Source organism: Euphorbia lathyris, chromosome 9 (assembly GCF_963576675.1).
Source record: "Euphorbia lathyris chromosome 9, ddEupLath1.1, whole genome shotgun sequence".
NCBI lineage: Eukaryota > Viridiplantae > Streptophyta > Magnoliopsida > Malpighiales > Euphorbiaceae > Euphorbia > Euphorbia lathyris.
In genome coordinates, this window is record NC_088918.1 from 2,252,384 (window position 1) to 2,270,819 (window position 18,436).

Consider the following 18,436-nt stretch of genomic DNA (forward strand, 5'->3'; position numbering starts at 1 on the left):
AGTATTTGTTTAACTATTCAAGCAGAGTTATGAATTATCTATAAAAGACTGGAGCTTGCATGAAGTTTAGGCATTGATCATCTTAATGTGGAGAGTGATTCTAATTTACCAGTTTCTTCTCGAGTACATATAACCTTATTCGTGCATGTTCTCAGCCAGGAATTTTCACATGTACATTAATGAGCAAGTAAATTTGCTCATTCACCGTTAGATATAGGCTTATTAAATCTAAGTCTCGGGATGCTTTGAATCTCCATCTTAGGATTCTAATAAGCCTAGATCTAACGGTGAATGAGCAAATTCTACATGCTCATTAAGGTTCATGTGATCAAGACTGTGTTCTCAGCTCATTAATAGAAGCTGAAATGTCAGAATGTTTTATGTCTTTAGAGAAACTAATAAAGTGGCGGATAATCTAGCTAATTATATGTTGACTTTGCCTAGAGGCATCCATGTATTTCAAAATTTCCCTCTAGTGTCAGTCGTGAGTTCTGGAAAGATGTTAGTGGGATTTCTTGATCTAAAAAAGTGACCTCTTTGTAGTGTCCCTTTATTTTGTCTTTAGTTTTATGTTGTTTTGTTGTCTTTCGTGACTGGTTGAACCCTTCATTGTATAAAAAAAAAAAAGACTAATATTCTTATAAAAAAAATGAAAGACTAACACAATAAGGGAAAATTTTGAACTACTGAAATAAGAAAATGTCAAAATTTAACTTTTAATATTTTAATTTAGAGGAAAATCAATTTTAACCTTAAATTACAGAAAAGAATTTGAAAAAAAGTATTTGATTGTTACATCAAATTTTCTAAATATTAATTATATTTAAAATATTTTATAATTAGCTAACAATTACATTATTTAGTTGTTGTTCAGTTATGAAATAGAAAGTGAATTTTTAAAAAGAAATTATAGAAATAATGATTTAGAAAATATGCGGTGTTATGGTAACTGTCGTTCTAAAAAGCTTTAATTCTTAAACATTTTTATTTTGAAGTTAGTTTAAATTTTGTGGCCATAATTTTAGAAAGTGTAAAATTGAATGACATTTATATTATTTTTTTAAACTTTAATAATCATACCGTGAAAATGAGTAAAATTCAGTAGTCATAGATGCAAATTATCGTATATTTTAATTATATTTATATAAGAATTTATTTATTAACAAATACATAAAAATACAAATCTGATTAATCTTCAACTAATTTTCAATGTCTATTCGATCAATTGGTACTTTATCCGACCGATTAAGATTTTTGGAGAGTATCAATTTAGGTTCCACATACAAAATAACAATACATAGTTAACGTTTACAAAAAAAAAAAAAAATACAAATTTAGACATCGAGATGAAATGTGACATATCATTCATATTACTATATTGAGTTCTGCTAGGTTTACGTGGATAGAAAATTAGAACCTAACAAAAGAATATGAATCCATGTTTGTAAAAAAAGTATCAATTTAAATATTGATATTGATAATGGAATGTGACATATCATTCATATTACCGTTTCGCTATTAAATTTATATTATTTTATAATGTTAATTCTATATTAATGCTAACACACAATAATTAAGAGGGGTATGATCTTATTCCTGGTACATTATACCCATAAGCTAGTGTTTGTGTAGTATACCAAAATGGCCTTGGATGTTGTACCAACGGCGACGTACTGGGATGATAAACACCGTGAGCCACCGCAAACTCCGGCAACATTTGCGACGGAACCAGAGACCGATAATCTCCACAGTAAAAATCAGCTGGAGAACAAGTAGATCGGATATCATCCAACGAAGGATACAATGAACACCTTTCATTCGCCGCCGATCCAGATCCGCCGCCACATTCATTTTCTTCCTTCTTCTTAACCTTCTTCTTCTCTTTGAACTCATACGAAAAATTCAAAACTCCATTCGCCTTTCCGTCGGAGTTTCTCACCTGATAACTCAAAAACCTAACACTTCCATTGAATTCCTCAATCAAATCCTTCAATAAAACTCTAACTTCTCCGATACTTCTCTTCCCAAACACGCCGCCGTCGCAACGCAATTTGAATTTGAGAAACAGATTATCATCATCAGAGAGTGATTTATAAGATCTTAGATCGAATTGCATTACCTGATTCCACTCTGGATTTCCGCCGCCTTCTCCGTCCACCGGAGTCTGAGTGCACTGTCTATGATTATCTTCATCGTTGAAGATGGAGACCACTGCGTATACTGATAGTTTCTGGAAGAAATTGAAGGTTTTCAGATCTCTACATGAAATTAGTTTCAATTCGAGAGATTTCCATCCCTCCGCCGCCGTCGCGTCCTCCATTGTATCGGAAAGATGTGAGGTAGAAGATGAAGTGCAGAAATGAATTAGTTATAAATAGAAATGGAAGTCTTTAAAGTGTAAAGTACGTTTATATTGACTTATGGAGTTAGTCTCTCTGCTACGCAGCTTTTTTCAAACCCATTATGTAATTAATTGAATTGATTTTTGTTTAAAAAATAAATTTAAAACATTTTTTTTGTGAATTTCTAGAGATAGTAGAAGTTCAACTCACAAATTTAATAATGTTTGGCTTACGGACGTCAAATCGGATTTATAATTAGATCACGAGTTACTGATTTTTTTGATCCGACGAGGTCATGTAGTAAATAAATAATATATATTTATATAATTTAAAATTATAAACTAGGCATGTTTATTAAAACCGTGAAGAAACTCTTGTTTTTTCCATCCGGATTTTGTTGGTTTATTTTCGTTTTTAGTTAGAAATTAAACTCATTTTTTGCTTTGTGACATCAGGTAAATTTAACTTTGTCATCTAGAATCATAAAACTTCGAACCTACTATCAAAATATAGAATATATATGTAGTGTTTTTTTTTTGTCTAAAATATACCCAAACGATTACGTACTAGAAGCTTGATTCGGAAAACCTCACTAGACGCAGTTAAGGATCCAACCGTTACCACAATCACACGTGATCTTGAGAATCTCGGGTCAAGTGACCTTGAGAGATAATGTTGGTGGCTACTAAACTTTAAGCTTTGATTTAGGTTTTCGAAACTAATATTAAAACTTACCTTTTAATTCATGCATTTTATTCTTTTTTAAAGTTAACTCTAAACCCTATTTTTTACTATAAATAGCAACCCTTTACACATTCTAGAAGAACGAATTGTACATTGAAAATTACTGAAATTGTGTTGAAATACTCTAAATAAAATCTCATTTTCTGAAATCAAATTATGTGTTCCATTATTCATTGATTTTTTTTTTCGATCATCCCACAACCTTAATAAAGATTTCTGAGGAAAACACCATGTCTGCTATTTAATTATTTGCACTGTAAAATATAAATTATTCATCCATTTTTCTATTTTATTTTTAAGTTTTGATTTTTATTATCAATAGGCTGTCAAGTATATTTCCTGTCCTTGGATCTGGTTCAGTCCTTGACTTATTTCTTCGTGTTGTTTTCACTTTAATCAGCTCTTAAATGGTAAATATTGTCCTAAAATGCTCAAATGGAAATGAGGAATAAAAGAAAAGACACCCTAACAACATGCAATCTACCATAAAAAGATTCATTAATCACATTCATAAATATGGTTCTTTCTTACTTATCAACCAATCTCGGACTAACACCTCGCATGTTTCTAAACACTTCTCTCTCTTCAATATCTCCTCTTTCTCTCACATATCTCTCTCATCCATTGTTGAAAGAACCGAAGATCAAAGAAACTCTCACATCTAAGACATGCAGAAATCTAAGACGCACAAATCTCAACTTCTAACAAACTCTCAAATACGAATAGATGGAAAGTAAAGTTCCTTCAATCTGGTCGTATTTGAGAGTTCATTGGGAGTTGAGATTTGTGCATCTTGAATTTGTGTGTGTCTTAGATTTGGGAGTTCCTTCAATCTTCGGTTCTTTCAACAATGGAGGGGAGAGATATGTGAGAAAAAGATGAGATATTAAAGAGGGAGGAATATTTAGAAACATGTGAGGTGTCAGTTCGACATTGGTTAAGTTTAAAATTTTAAGAATAAAATAAACAATAACATATAAAATAAATAAAAAGATAAAAATACCCCTTTAGCCCATTAACTTTGACTGTCACATCACTTTTTAAATAAAGTTAGTCAATTTGGATCCTATTTGCTAACAGAATGAACATCAAGATACATATTTATCAAGCGTTGAAATACGAGACTCTGTTTCAAAATGACCAAAACCACATGGTTTATTTTTATATTTTTCTCTAATTATTTAAAAAATTAAAATAAAAAAATTGTGGGCCGGGGTCAACCAGAGTCCTGGTTGGATCACCGAATCCCGAGTTGAGTCTGATTCTTTTCGGGATTTGTTCAAGATTACTAAACCTATATATAACCCAAACCAGAGATCTAGTTAGTCCTGAATTCAACATGTCGAACCGATCAGTCCGATACAAATCTGACAACATTGATTTTTTTTTGGGGAATGTGTAGCCTGTAAGAAATAGTTTTGAGATAAAATTCATCAATAAGGTTTATTGATGTTTAGAATATGTTTTTTAAATGTGACTAATCCTTATGCATAAATGGCACTTACAATTTCCAAACAAAGCGAACAGAGCAAAGGAACATGTGACGTCTCCATAGCCAAACTGAACATTATGACTTCGTATTAAAGACTTCGATTCAGGAAGTCTCAAACTAAAAATCCATCAATTATGTACACAAGAGTATAAATTGAAGCCAAACTAGAAACTCAAAAATTATGTATACAATGGCAGAAATTGAAGCCAAAGCAGGTTTAGGTACCATGTTTTGCAACCCAAAAGAACAAAAATACATACCGAGAATTTAAATAGACTTAGGTATCATGTAAAGAACAATATAGAGAATGGAAAAGTTCTTATGTATTATCATTGATTAGTAATAGGTATTTATAGAAGATGTAAAAACCTAAATAAGGAAAGCTAATAAATTTACAACTATTGAATATTGACTATTGACCATGAGTTGACTATGACTATTGACTATTTACATCTATTCATATTATAATATTAATTATAAAAATAAATTAAAAATATAATTTACAAGATAATAAAATATAAAAATGTATTGTCACACATAACTTCAACTAAATAATGTGGATTTCTTTCAACATCTTATAAAATATGTTATTTCGAATCAATAAAATTAATTCAATTTGATATGAAAATGTCATTTGAATTTAGTAATACATTTAAAATATTTTTTTATTAAAATTTAAATTTTATTCAACGTATATGTGATATACGTAAATAAAATTGGATTTTAATTCGATAAAATACGATTATGTGTATATTATACACATAATTCCAAATCAAATTTAGTCAATTCAAGATGATAAAACTAATCGAACTAATTTAGATTGATGTGAAAACATCATTCGAATTTAATAATATGTATGAAAATGTTTCTTATTAAAATTCATATTTATTTATCGTATATGTGACATACATAAAATAAAATTTGGATTTTGATTCAATCAATACACTTATGTGTATGTGATATACGTAGTTCCAAACCAAGATAAATCAATTCGAGATGTTATTTCGAATCAATAAATCTAACCAAATTAACTCGAATCGATATGAAAATGTTATTTGAATCATTAATATATCTAAAATATTACTCATTAAAATTCATATTTTACTTATCATATAGGTGATATATATATATACCAAAATTGGAATTTAATTCGATAAATATGATTACGTGGATGTTATACACGTAATCCCAAACAAAAATGAAACCCAAAAATCATAAAACGAACGAGTACCCAACTTGCACCTCCAATTTAAAGCATAAAAAACAACAAATACATGATATTATGATAGTACCGATTTATCGAGCAAGGTAGAGTGAGATTATGTCTCTTCCCTACACGTGACTGAAAAAATGAACTAAAATCTCTTTGCACATCATCCTTACCAAAATCAAATCATACCGAGTCATACTAAAATCTTTTTACACCTAATGATGCCCATACACACATTACCAATAGTTGATTATTGATGACTTGAAACCCCCCAATCGGGAAACAAAAGGCAGAGGGGGCCGGCCACACGCCTCGGTGGGCGACAACGTACAACACTGGTAACACCATACAGGAGTTAGTCACCCCCTAACGCCTTGTTTTCCCTCGGGGAAGGAATACCTCTAGCCATGACAATAGTAACAGCAGCTCTAGCAACACCTTCCTTCTACATCCTTGCTAACATGCAAGCACGAATAACTGAATTAGACATGATAAAGTCCTACAACAAAAAAACAAGAAATTCACCTCGGAGATTAGCATACGCAATTGTGGTAATGGCATGAAGAACCTCATTCAGGCCCCTTAGACATAAGGTATGTCATCTCAAAGTATCATAATCATGCATGCACACTCCCATTCCAATAAGCCCAGCAACATCTCTCTCTCTCTCTTCGGCTTTAATGGTCTCCCTTTTCTCTCTCTAGCTATTATAATCTTCAAGAATCGGATTCTAATCCACTCGGAATGGGAAACTATGGGAGTAAGGGGTACATGCATCATCCTTATTAGGACGAACCAAATACCACTTCATATTGAAACCTATGAAGTTATCCTTCTTCTTAGACAAGAAAGTGGTATGTCGTCTATGCATATCCCAAATAATTAGTTCATCAACAACCCTTAATTTGGGTTTTTAGAGATGATAGAAGATTTTCTCCATTCAGTTCAATGCACATATCATGAGCAATCTTTGCAAAGGCTAGAAGTTTCAGCCAAGAATTGGGAGAAATCTGGGAAAGGAAGAGTGAAAATTCTTGACGAATACCTACAACATTGCCCATGAGAGGAAATCATAGCCCTAGTTCAATGTGTTAGGTATAAATACTCAAGTAACTACGAAACAAGTGTTCACCCAACAGGAAGAAGAGGAGAGGCACACATGCATCCCCCATAAATCAGGATGGTCATTAAAAAGCGATCGCAATCTTTCGGCAGTAAATGTGGAAGGCTCCTCCTCAGTCTGAGGATAGTTTTTCTTCCCCTTGTCAATTGCTTTCCATTAGATTTATAAGAATCGAAAGGCTTTTTAGGATTATGTTTCTTAGGAGCCATAACCAGAAAAGAACTGAAAAAGAAGAAGAGGATCAAAACTTACCAATGCTTAAAAGGGAAATCTCAAAAAAGACAAAATTTCTAAAAGCAGCAAAAGGTAGAGCACACGAACATGGAAAGAAAAAGGCTCACCTAACACCCTTCTCCTTTTATACTGTTCGAGAAGTAGGTGAAACAACGAGCGCCATCATTACTAACAAGTAATGATCAAGAAGCATTACTGCTCCTGACACGCCCCCTTAAAAAATGAGGAACTCTTATACATGGTGAACAAAGGTGAACCGCCGTCAGCTTGAAAGACATCCAAATGCACATGAAAATATGCTTTGACGGTTGCATTTATAAGCAGACTAAGCGATAAACAAATCAACCATCAGGGTCCCGCATAACCTCTTTATTAGTCTCCTATTTACAAAAGTTCCAAAAATTATAAAAGATCAATCCCTTTCCTTCAACTTATTAAGAATCAGGAAGTACAATGCTTCTCGAAGCTAATAGTTTTTCATCCGAAAGAACGATAAATTATTTTTCGATTATCAAATGCGAGATCAGAAGGATAGTACTTTTAGAAAACATGATACGACTGAAAAAAGGCTAGGAGCAAGTGGGATTCGGTGATCGAATGCCACTAGAAACAATTGCACTAGAGCGTTAATGATGGTTTAAGCGATGGAGCGTCAGTAAGAGGTAATGACTATTGGAAGATTACATGGAGCAAGTGTTGTAACCCGTCTCACTCCTAAATCCATAACCGTTTTCTGTAACCCAATATCTGAGCGCAAATTCACCTATCAACAGGTGACACATAGCACATCCCGCTCCTAAATCCATAACCGTCTTCTGTAGCCCAATCACAAATAAATACAATAAACTCAACTCAAAGTACACTACTTCATTCATTCATAAAGTTTATATTACAACTTTAATTTACTCTTGTGTTCATCCTCGAATCGTATCTTAAACTGATTTAAGCATCGGAGTTCCGGGTTCATTTGAACCAAAATGAACTACCCCATTACAATAGGGTGATGGGAAGCCAATTGGGTTAGCCGGACAATAGTCTTATTTAACCTTATTTCTGCTGAATTACAGGACTCAAGCGGACTTTCAGGATTCAACTATATATATATACACAACATATACTTATAAAAATAAATAAAATTAAGGGTTTAATATGTAAAAAGAAAAAAAGTTCGTTGATATAAAGATTCAAATGTGTAAAAAAAAAAAAATCAAAGTTCTAGAACTAACAAAGTTTAGGTTCTATAAATTATAAATTGATAGTTCAATCCAAAGTTTATTATTAGATCATTCTACAAGCATAAGATATAAAACTAAATTTTTTATGTTTTCAAAATTACTAAAATACTTACAAATTGGTGTATTTATGTAAATTTTATTTAAAAAAGAGAGTTGGTGTATTCTTTTAAATATTTATTAAAAAGTCTAAAGTGATATTTTTTTTTATTGTTGGTTTAATTACACTAAGGTCACATCTAAAGGGGATTTAAAATGTAAAATTATGATTAAAAAGTTGAGTGGACATCGATGTTAGAAAGTGTAAAGTTCAGTGACCATACCGTTAAGAATTGAAATTCAGTGGCCACAATGTTATAATGAGTAAAGTTCAGTGGCCATGGATGTCATTTACCCAATTTTCTACTTAATTTCAAAACGTAACATAAAATCACGCAACTTTATACTTTCTAATATTACGGCTACTAAACTTCAATTAACATTTAAAATGACCATTAACAATTAAACTTTTCTAGAACCACATTTACCATGCAATCACATTTTTTATTTTCCAAAATCCAGGGCCGGCTCTAGGGGGGGCTGCCTAGGCGGTCGCCTAGAGCCTCCGATCGGAATTTTTTTCAAATTTGATAATTATTAAAATTGCAATGGTTAAAAATATGTAGACTTTGATATGGAACAAAATGTGTTGCTAGGTTGGATGGTAAAAGTATAGTGGAACCATTTTTGAGGGTGTGAGTTCGATTCCCATAACTCTAATTTTTGGTTATTTTCTTTTATTTTTTATTTTCTTAATAATAAGAAGAATATGTTTCTCAATAGTATATAAAGTTCTTTTCTTTTTATTTTTCATATGTTTTGTTTTTATTATTATTATTACATAATTTTAATAATTATTTTTTTTATAATTTTTATTTTTTCCTTAAACCAAAATGTTAATATATATTCAATCTAAAATGATTAATATATTGATTTACTTACAATATATTTTAGAACACAATTAATTTTCACTAATTTACTCATGCTATTGAGTTAATTACATATAAGAGTTAATTACATAACAATTTGGATCGATCAAATATAAGAGTTAATTACATAACAACTTGGATCGGTCAATTTTTTTATGGTGAGTATTTTTACAAAATCAAAATGAAAATTATAATTTAGTAGGACAACAATTTATAAGAAGGTTCGAATATTTATGGACCACCGCAAAACGTTATGGACCACCTCAAATCATTTCTTATCTTTAAAAATAATATATATATTTTTTTGGGTTTATATGGAATGAGCTCGGTATTCGAGTTTTATGACGTGATTTAATAAAAATAATTTTTTTTTGTAATATAACATATTGAGTTAATTACATAACAACCTCTATTGATCAAATTTTTTATGCTGAATATTTTTACAATTCAAAATAAAAATTATAATCTAATAGGACAATAAATCATAAAAAGGCTCAAATGTTTATGGACCGGCCCTGAACATAGGTCATGAGTGCGATCGCCTAATACCTGAGCCAAAATGGTATCAAATTATTTTTTTTTACTGTATATATAGTAATTTTTTTAAATGACTAAATAATATGATATTTTAGATCTAAGATATCTCCAAATTTCTATTTTAAACTTTTAAGTACAATTTTTTTTATTAAGGACTTTTTTTATCTCTTTTTTCATCTAAGCCCATAAAAAAATCAGGACCGGCCCTGTCTAGGACCTCTAAAATACTGGAGCCGGCCCTACCAAAATCATCATTTTCTAAGTTTTCTCTCTCTAAATATTCAGTTTCCACCTTCTAACCAAATTACACTTAAATGATTTCAAAAAGGAAAGGTTGCACGTAAATGGTCGTTTTTAGACATTAATTGAAATTTAATGCGATAAGATGTAAAAATACTCCTAACATTTACAACCAGGAATAATTTTACCCCTAACATTTAAAATGATGCAAATACTCATAACTTTGGGAGTCAAGAGTAATTTTACCTATAAAGTTAGCAAGTCAGTCAATTTCAAACATCATTACAAAACACTTGGGTTTCTTTTTTGTTTTTTTTGCTTATTCTGCACCAATTGCATATCAATTGATTCTAAATTTTTTTCATATTTTGTGTAATTTAATAATAGAATTGGAGATTAATATTTTAAAATCCGGTGAAGTATTTGAATTTTTTTTATCCAACTAGTACAAAATACAGTGTATATTTTTAAAAATTTTTATTTTTTTCACGTCTAATCATATATTTGTGATCTATTACTAATTAATGATAAAATGATGACATGTAAAGTGTATATGACAAGATTCATAATCGATAAGATAATTTGATAAATTATTTTTCAAATTGCCCCAGCTTCTCAAAGTTAGGAGAAAATTGTTATTAACTGCCAATGTTAAGGATGAAATTGCACTGTTTTAGACATTAGGGGTAAAACTGCTCCTGATTGGAAACGTTATAGGTATTTTTACACCTTATCTCAATTTAATTGCTATATTATTAAAAAGAGTAAAAATTTGACCAATTAAAGTTGGCTTGAGTGATTAAGGATTTCAAGTCGCTTAAGCTAGATTTCGATTTTGAGTCCTAGTATATGCCAAAAGCTTTAAGTTGAATCGGATTCTAATCCACTTGGAATGGGAAACCATGAGAGTAAGGGGTGTTGAAACACCTTTCCACATGATTTTGATTTGACAAAATTATTTAAGTATATGACCAAGAATATTCTGAACACACTAAGTTTAAATGCTTTGATTTATTATACTAATGTGTTTGTTCAATGTTGAGTTACTTGTTTATAAGACACAAACATTAAAAGGCTAAAGGCCCAAGAGAAAGTCAAAAGCCCAAGTCAAACAGATCAAAACCACTCGGTCCGTGTAAACAAAACGCTGTCGTTGTGAACAAAACGCAGCTCAGCATGAAGAAGGATCTGGAAGACTTTCTTCATCTACTTCGGAACGAAGCTGATGAGTTGGATGACAAAGAGTACAAGACGGCAGCTGAGCAGAAACAACTTTGAGACAAAGTATTTCTACTTTGGGTAAAGTTCAGAAGACACAGAAAGCTGTCTAGAAGACTTTGCCATTAACGGCGAACCATTCTGTCTGTCTGACTAAAAGCTGACCGAGGACAAAAGATGCAATAATCTGATTGGCCAACGGCACTGAGCGTGTACTGAGTGACAACGACATATGGACGTTTTCCCTCCAACGGTTATTTCGAAATTCGAAATAACGGATGCCTCAAGTGTCACTATAAATAGGCCTCTCAGTTGCTTCATTCGATGCAGATCTTCAACTAGCCATTACGCTGACCAAATTTACACTTGAAGTTCTGTGAGAAAAAGCAAAGCAAATGCTTACACCAATTTCCATATTTCTGTGTAAAAGTCTAGAGTGATTTTCAATCATCTAAAGTGTCTTAGCAATTGTTGTTTAGGACAATCTCATTATCATTTCTAGAAGTATAGAAAGGAGAGGCTGAGTACTCGGTTATAGTACTCAGCGGTAGAATAGGAGTGAGTAGAGGTATAGAGGAATGTACTCTTGTTATACTCAGCTTCTAGTTGTAAAAGGTTTGGTGCTCTACCTTTAAAGAGCTCAGTAGAGAATTCGAAAGCTCGGAACGTGTTCCGGGGACAGGACGTAGGCATAGAGGCCGAACCTGGATAAATCTGCTGAGTAACATCTTTCTAACCTTAAACTCCTTTGATATATATATTGCTTGCTTAAAAATTGACTAAGTAAAGAGGTCACGCTGAGTTGTGTGCATTGAGTATCTGAGTTCAGGAATAGACTCAAGTGCTATCTTCTGACTCAAGGAAAGAAGCTGATTTAGTCACCAGTTGACTAAGCCAGTGTCTTAAGTTCACTCAGCGCGCTGTGTAAACCTTTTTCAAAGAAAAAGAAGTCAGCCTCAACGTACAAAATTTTAAATAGTTCCTATCCCCCCCCCTTGGAACTAACTTGTTAAGTTATAAGGGACCAACAAGGGGTACCTGCATCATCCTTATTAGGACGAACCAAAAACCACTTCATCTTGAAACCTACGAAGCTATCCTTCTTCTTAGACAAGAAAGTGGTCTGTCGTCTATGCATATCCTAGATAAGCAGTTCATCAACAACCCTTAATTTGGGTTTTTAGAGATGACAGAAGATTCCCCCATTCAGTTCAATGCACATATCATGAGCAATCTTTGCAAAGGCCAAAAGTTCCAGCCAAGAATTGAGAGAAATCTGGAAAAGGAAGAGTGAAAATTCTTGAAGAATACCTACAACGCTGCCCATGAGAGGAAATCGTAGCCCTAGTTCAATGTGTTGGGTATAAATACTCAGGTAAGTACGAAACAAGTGTTCACCCGGTAAGAAGAAGAGGAGAGGCACACATCCATCCCTCATAAATTAGGATGGTCATTAAGAAGCGATCACAATCTTTCAGCAGTAAATGTGGAAGGCTCCTCCTTAGCCTGAGGATAATTTTTCTTCCCCTTGTTAATTGCTTTCTATTAGATTTATAAGCATCGAAAGGCTTTTTAGGATTATGTTTCTTAGGAGCCATAACCATAAAAGAACAGAAAAGAAGAAAAGGATCAAAAATTACCAATGCTTAAAAGGGAAATCTCCAGAAAGACAAAATTTCTAGAAGCAGCAAAAGGTAGAGCACACGAACATGGAAAGAAAAAGGCTCACCTAACACCCTTCTCCTTTTATACTGCTCGAGAAGTAAGTGAAACGACGAGCGCCATCATTACTAACAAGTAATGATCAAGAAGCATTACTGCTCCTGACATGCCCCCTTAAAAAATGAGGAACTGCTATACATGGTGAACAAAGGTGAACCGCCGTCAGCTCGAAAGACATCCAAACGCACATGAAAATATGCTCTATGGTTGCATTTATGAGCAGACTAAGCGACAAACAAATCAACCATCAGGGTCCCGCATAACCTCTTTATTAGTCTCATATTTACAAAAGTTCCAAAAATTATAAAAGATCAATCCCCTTTCCTTCAACTTATTAAGAACCAGGAAGTACAATGCTTCTCGAAGCTATTAGTTTTTCATCCTAAAGAATGATAAATTATTTTTCGATTATCAAATGCGAGATCAGAAGGATAGTACTTTTAGAAAACATGATACGATTGAAAAAAGGCTAGGAGCAAGTGGGATTCGGTGATCGAATGCCACTAGAAAGAATTGCACTAGAGCGTTAATGATGGTTTAAGCGATGGAGCGTCAGTAAGAGGTAATGACTATTGGAAGATTATATGGAGCAAGTGGTGTAACCTGTCCCACTCCTAAATCCATAACCGTTTTCTGTAACCCAATATCTGAGCGCAAATTCACCTATCAACAGGTGACACGTAGCACATCCCGCTCCTAAATCCATAGCCGTCTTCTGTAGCCCAATCACAAATAAATACAGTAAACTCAACTCAAAGTACACTACTTCATTCATTCATAAAACATATATTACAACTTTAATTTACTCTTGTGTTCATCCTCGAATCGTATCTTAAACTGACTTAAGCATCGGAGTTCCGGATTCATTTGAACCAAAATGAACTACCCCCTTACAATAGGATGACGGGAAGCCAATCGGGTTAGCCGGATAATAGTCTTATTTAATCTTATTTCTGCTGAATTGCAGGACTCAAGCGGACTTTCAGGATTCAACTATATATATATATACACAACTTATGCTTATAAAAATAAATAAAATTAAGTGTTTAATATGTAAAAAGAAAAAAAGTTCGTTGATATAAAGATTCAAATGTGTAAAAAAAAAAAATCAAAGTTCTAGAACTAACAAAGTTTAGGTTCTATAAATTGATAGTTCAATCCAAAGTTTATTATTAGATCATTCTACAAGCATAATAAGATATAAAACTAAATTTTTTATGTTTTCAAAATTACTAAAATACTTAAAAATTGGTGTATTTATGTAAATTTTATTTTAAAAAAAAGAGTTGGCGTATTCTTTTAAATATTTATTAATGAGTATGTTGCTTTTACCCTTATCTATCTGTGATGAGTTGCAAAAATTAATGAATTCTTTTTGGTGGGGAATGAAACCTGAGGGAAGGAAAAACATTCATTGGTTTGATTTGGGCAAATTTTGTAGACCAAAAGAGTTAGGTGGGATGGGCTTTAAGGACCTACATATGTTTAATCTGGCAATGTTAGGCAAACAAGGGTGGAAATTACTAAAATTACCAAATACTTTAGTAAGTAGAATGTTCAAAGCTAAATATTTCTATAGGGAGGACTTACTATTCTCTAAATTAGGCAATAATCCTAGTATGGTTTGGAGAAGTATATGGGAGGGTCTTAGTATATTGAAGACAGGAACTAGATGGAGAGTGGGAAATGGCAGGCCTATCAGAGTTTGGGAGGATGCATGGGTTCCTAACTTAGAGGGTTTTTGTATAAATTCCTTCATGGTACCTGGATTGGAGAATTTGACAGTGGCTGACCTATTACTAGAGAATGGGAGAGGGTGGGACATACAGAGACTAAGCAGGTGCTTTAGTGAATTGGAAGTGCAGGCTATTAGCGATATTATCTTGCCATACAATGCAGGGGAAGATATGAGAATCTGGCAAGGGATGGACACTATAATGTTCATTCAGGCTACTTGTCTAACATGGGCATTGTAGAAGTAAACAGAGTTCAAGAAGGATGGAAGAGGTTGTGGAAGTTGATGATCCCCCCAAAGCTTAAACAATTTATTTGGCGCCTCTGTTCGAAATGTATACCTACTAGAGTGCGGCTGGCCCAAAGAAGAGTCCCTATTACAACCGAATGCCCTGTATGTGTGGAGCAGGAGGAGACGGATAACCATTTATTTGTTGATTGTTGTTTCGCAGGTGATATTTGGCGTATTGCAGGAGTACCTCTTCCGATCCTGGACAACATGAATTTTTACGATTGGCTCCTGCATGCTTTAAGTGGTTCAAACCAAGATTTGATCGTCAGAATATGCTGTGCCCTGAAAGCAATTTGGGATCATAGAAAAAGAGTCCTCTGGCACATGAGTTGGTGGCCGACAGATACCAGTTGGCGTATCAGCTTGGAATCAGTTCAGGAGTGGAGGGCCTATCAACACAAGGCGTCAACCAGAAGCAGCGGAGGGACGGTGATGGCCACGGTTCACCAGAGTGGCGGCATCCCATAGTGCGGTGGAACAGCAGAACCGAATTGGCGTCGACGGCCCATCGCAAGCGCAGGTGATCAGACCCGCCCAGCAGACGCTGCCGTCGTCTACATCAAATCGGCAACAGGCCGCGGAAGCCACCCAGCAGCAGCAACGCGCACAAAAGGGAACGAATGGGGGCGACGCTAACCCGCAAAATGACGACGTAACGACATGAAGAAGTACCGCGAGGCAGATTGTAGCAACTTAGAGATGGACAACACCCAAAAACCCATCAATTATATTCACAAGAGTATAAATTGAAGCCAAACTAGAAACTCAAAAATTATGTATACAAGGGCAGAAATTGAAGCCAAAGCAGGCTTAGGTACCATATTTTGCAACCCAAAAGAACAAAAATACATACTGAGAATTTAACTAGGCTCTGGTACCATGTAAAGAACAATAGAGAGAATGGAAAAGGTTATTCTGTATTATTATTGATTAGTAATAGGTATTTATAGAAGATGTAAAAACCTAAATAAGGAAAGCTAATAAATTTACAACTATTGAATATTGACTATTGACCATGAGTTGACTATGACTATTGACTATTTACATCTGTTCACATTATAATATTAATTGTAAAAATAAATTAAAAATATAATTTACAAGATAATAAAATATAAAAATGTATTGTCACACATAACTTCAACTAAATAATGTGCATTTCTTTCAACATCTTATAAAAATTCGATATGTTATTCCGAATCAATAAAATTAATTCAATTTGATATGAAAATGTCATTTGAATTTAGTAATACATTTAAAATATTTTTTTATTAAAATTTAAATTTTATTCAACGTATATGTGATATACGTAAAATAAAATTAGATTTTAATTCGATAAAATACGATTATGTGTATATTATACACATAATTCCAAATCAAATTTAGTCAATTCAAGATGATAAAACTAATCGAACTAATTTAGATTGATGTGAAAACATCATTCGAATTTAATAATATGTATAAAAATGTTTCTTATTAAAATCCATATTTATTTATCGTATATGTGACATACATAAAATAAAATTTGGATTTTGATTCAATCAATACACTTATGTGTATGTGATATATGTAGTTCCAAACCAAGATAAATCAATTCGAGATGTTATTTCGAATCAATAAATCTAACCAAATTAACTCGAATCGATATGAAAATGTTATTTGAGTCATTAATATATCTAAAATATTACTCATTAAAATTCATATTTTACTTATCATATATGTGTGATATATATATATACCAAAATTGGAATTTAATTCGATAAATATGATTACGTGGATGTCATACACGTAATCCCAAATAAAAATGAAACCTAAAAATCTTAAAACGAACGAGTACCCAACTTACACCTCCAATTTAAAGTATAAAAAACAAAAAATACATGATATTATGATAGTACCGATTTATTGGGCAAGGTAGGGTGAGATTATGTCTCTTCCCTACACGTGACCGAAAAAATGAACTGAAATCTCTTTGCACATCATCCTTACCAAAATCAAATCATACCGAGTCAAATTAAAAGAACAGGGTGCCTAATGATGCCCATAGACACATTACCAATAGTTGATTATTGACGACTTGAAACCCCCCAATCGGGAAACAAAAGGCGGAGGGAGCCGGCCACACGCCTCGGTAGGCGACAAGGTACAACACTGGTAACACCATACAAGAGTCAGTCACCCCTTAACGCCTCGTTTTCCCTCGGGGAAGGAATACCCCTAGGCATGACAATAGTAGCAGTAGCTTTAACAACACCTTCCTTCTACATCCTTGCTAACATGCAAGCACGAATAACTGAATTAGACATGACAAAGTCCTGCAACAAAAAAACAAGAAATTCACCTCGGAGATCAGCATACCCAATTGTGCTAATGGCATGAAGAACCTCATTCAGGCCCCTTAGGACATAAGGCATGTCATCTCAAAGTATCATAATCATGCATGCACACTCCCATTCCAATAAGCCCAACAACATCTCTCTCTCTGTCCTCGGCTTTAGTGGTCTCCCTTTCCTCTCTCTAGCTATTATAATCTTCAAGAATCGGATTCTAATCCACTCGGAATGGGAAATCATGGGAGTATGGGGTACATGCATCATCCTTATTAGGACGAACCAAAAACCACTTCATCTTAAAACATGTGAAGCTATCCTTCTTTTTAGACAAGAAAGTGGTATGTCATCTATGCATATCCCAAATAATTAGTTCATCAACAACCCTTAATTTGGGTTTTTAAAGATGACAGAAGATTTCCCCCATTCAGTTCAATGCACATATCATGAGCAATTTTTGCAAAGGCTAGAAGTTCCAGCCAAGAATTGGGAGAAATCTGGGAAAGGAAGAGTGAAAATTCTTGAAGAGGAAATCGTTGCCCTAGTTCAGTGTGTTGGGTATAAATACTCAGGTAACTACGAAATAAGTGTTCACCCAACAGGAAGAAGAGGAGAGGCGTACATGCATCCCCCGTAAATTAGGATGGTCATTAAGAAGCGATCACAATCTTTCGGCAGTAAATGTGGAAGGATCCTCCTTAGTCTGAGGATAATTTTTCTTCCCCTTGTCACTTACTTTCCATTAGATTTATATGCATCGAAAGGCTTTTTAGGATTATGTTTCTTAGGAGCCATAACCAGAAAAGAACTGAAAAAGAAGAAGAGGATCAAAACTTACCAATGCTTAAAAGGGAAATCTTCAAAAAGACAAAATTTCTAGAAGCAGCAAAAGGTAGAGCACACGAACATGGAAAGAAAAAGGCTCACCTAACACCCTTCTCCTTTTATACTGCTTGAGAAGTAAGTGAAACGACGAGTGCCATCAGTACTAACAAGTAATGATCAAGAAGCATTACTGCTC

General features: G+C 33.5%; 1 protein-coding gene across 1 annotated transcript; it reads right to left on the bottom strand.

The window, feature by feature from the left end:
• Positions 1–1,314: 1,314 nt before the first annotated feature.
• LOC136206609 (protein SRC2-like) lies at positions 1,315–2,372 on the bottom strand. The gene has a single exon (XM_065997727.1). The coding sequence runs from the start codon at positions 2,318–2,320 to the stop codon at positions 1,574–1,576; it is 747 nt and encodes a 248-aa protein (XP_065853799.1). The 5' UTR covers positions 2,321–2,372; the 3' UTR covers positions 1,315–1,573.
• Positions 2,373–18,436: the final 16,064 nt, after the last annotated feature.

What these genes read in the sequence shown, in the direction of transcription:
- LOC136206609 (XM_065997727.1), bottom strand. Translation starts at nt 2,320, where the DNA reads ATGGAGGACGCGACGGCGGCGGAGGGATGGAAATCTCTCGAATTGAAA.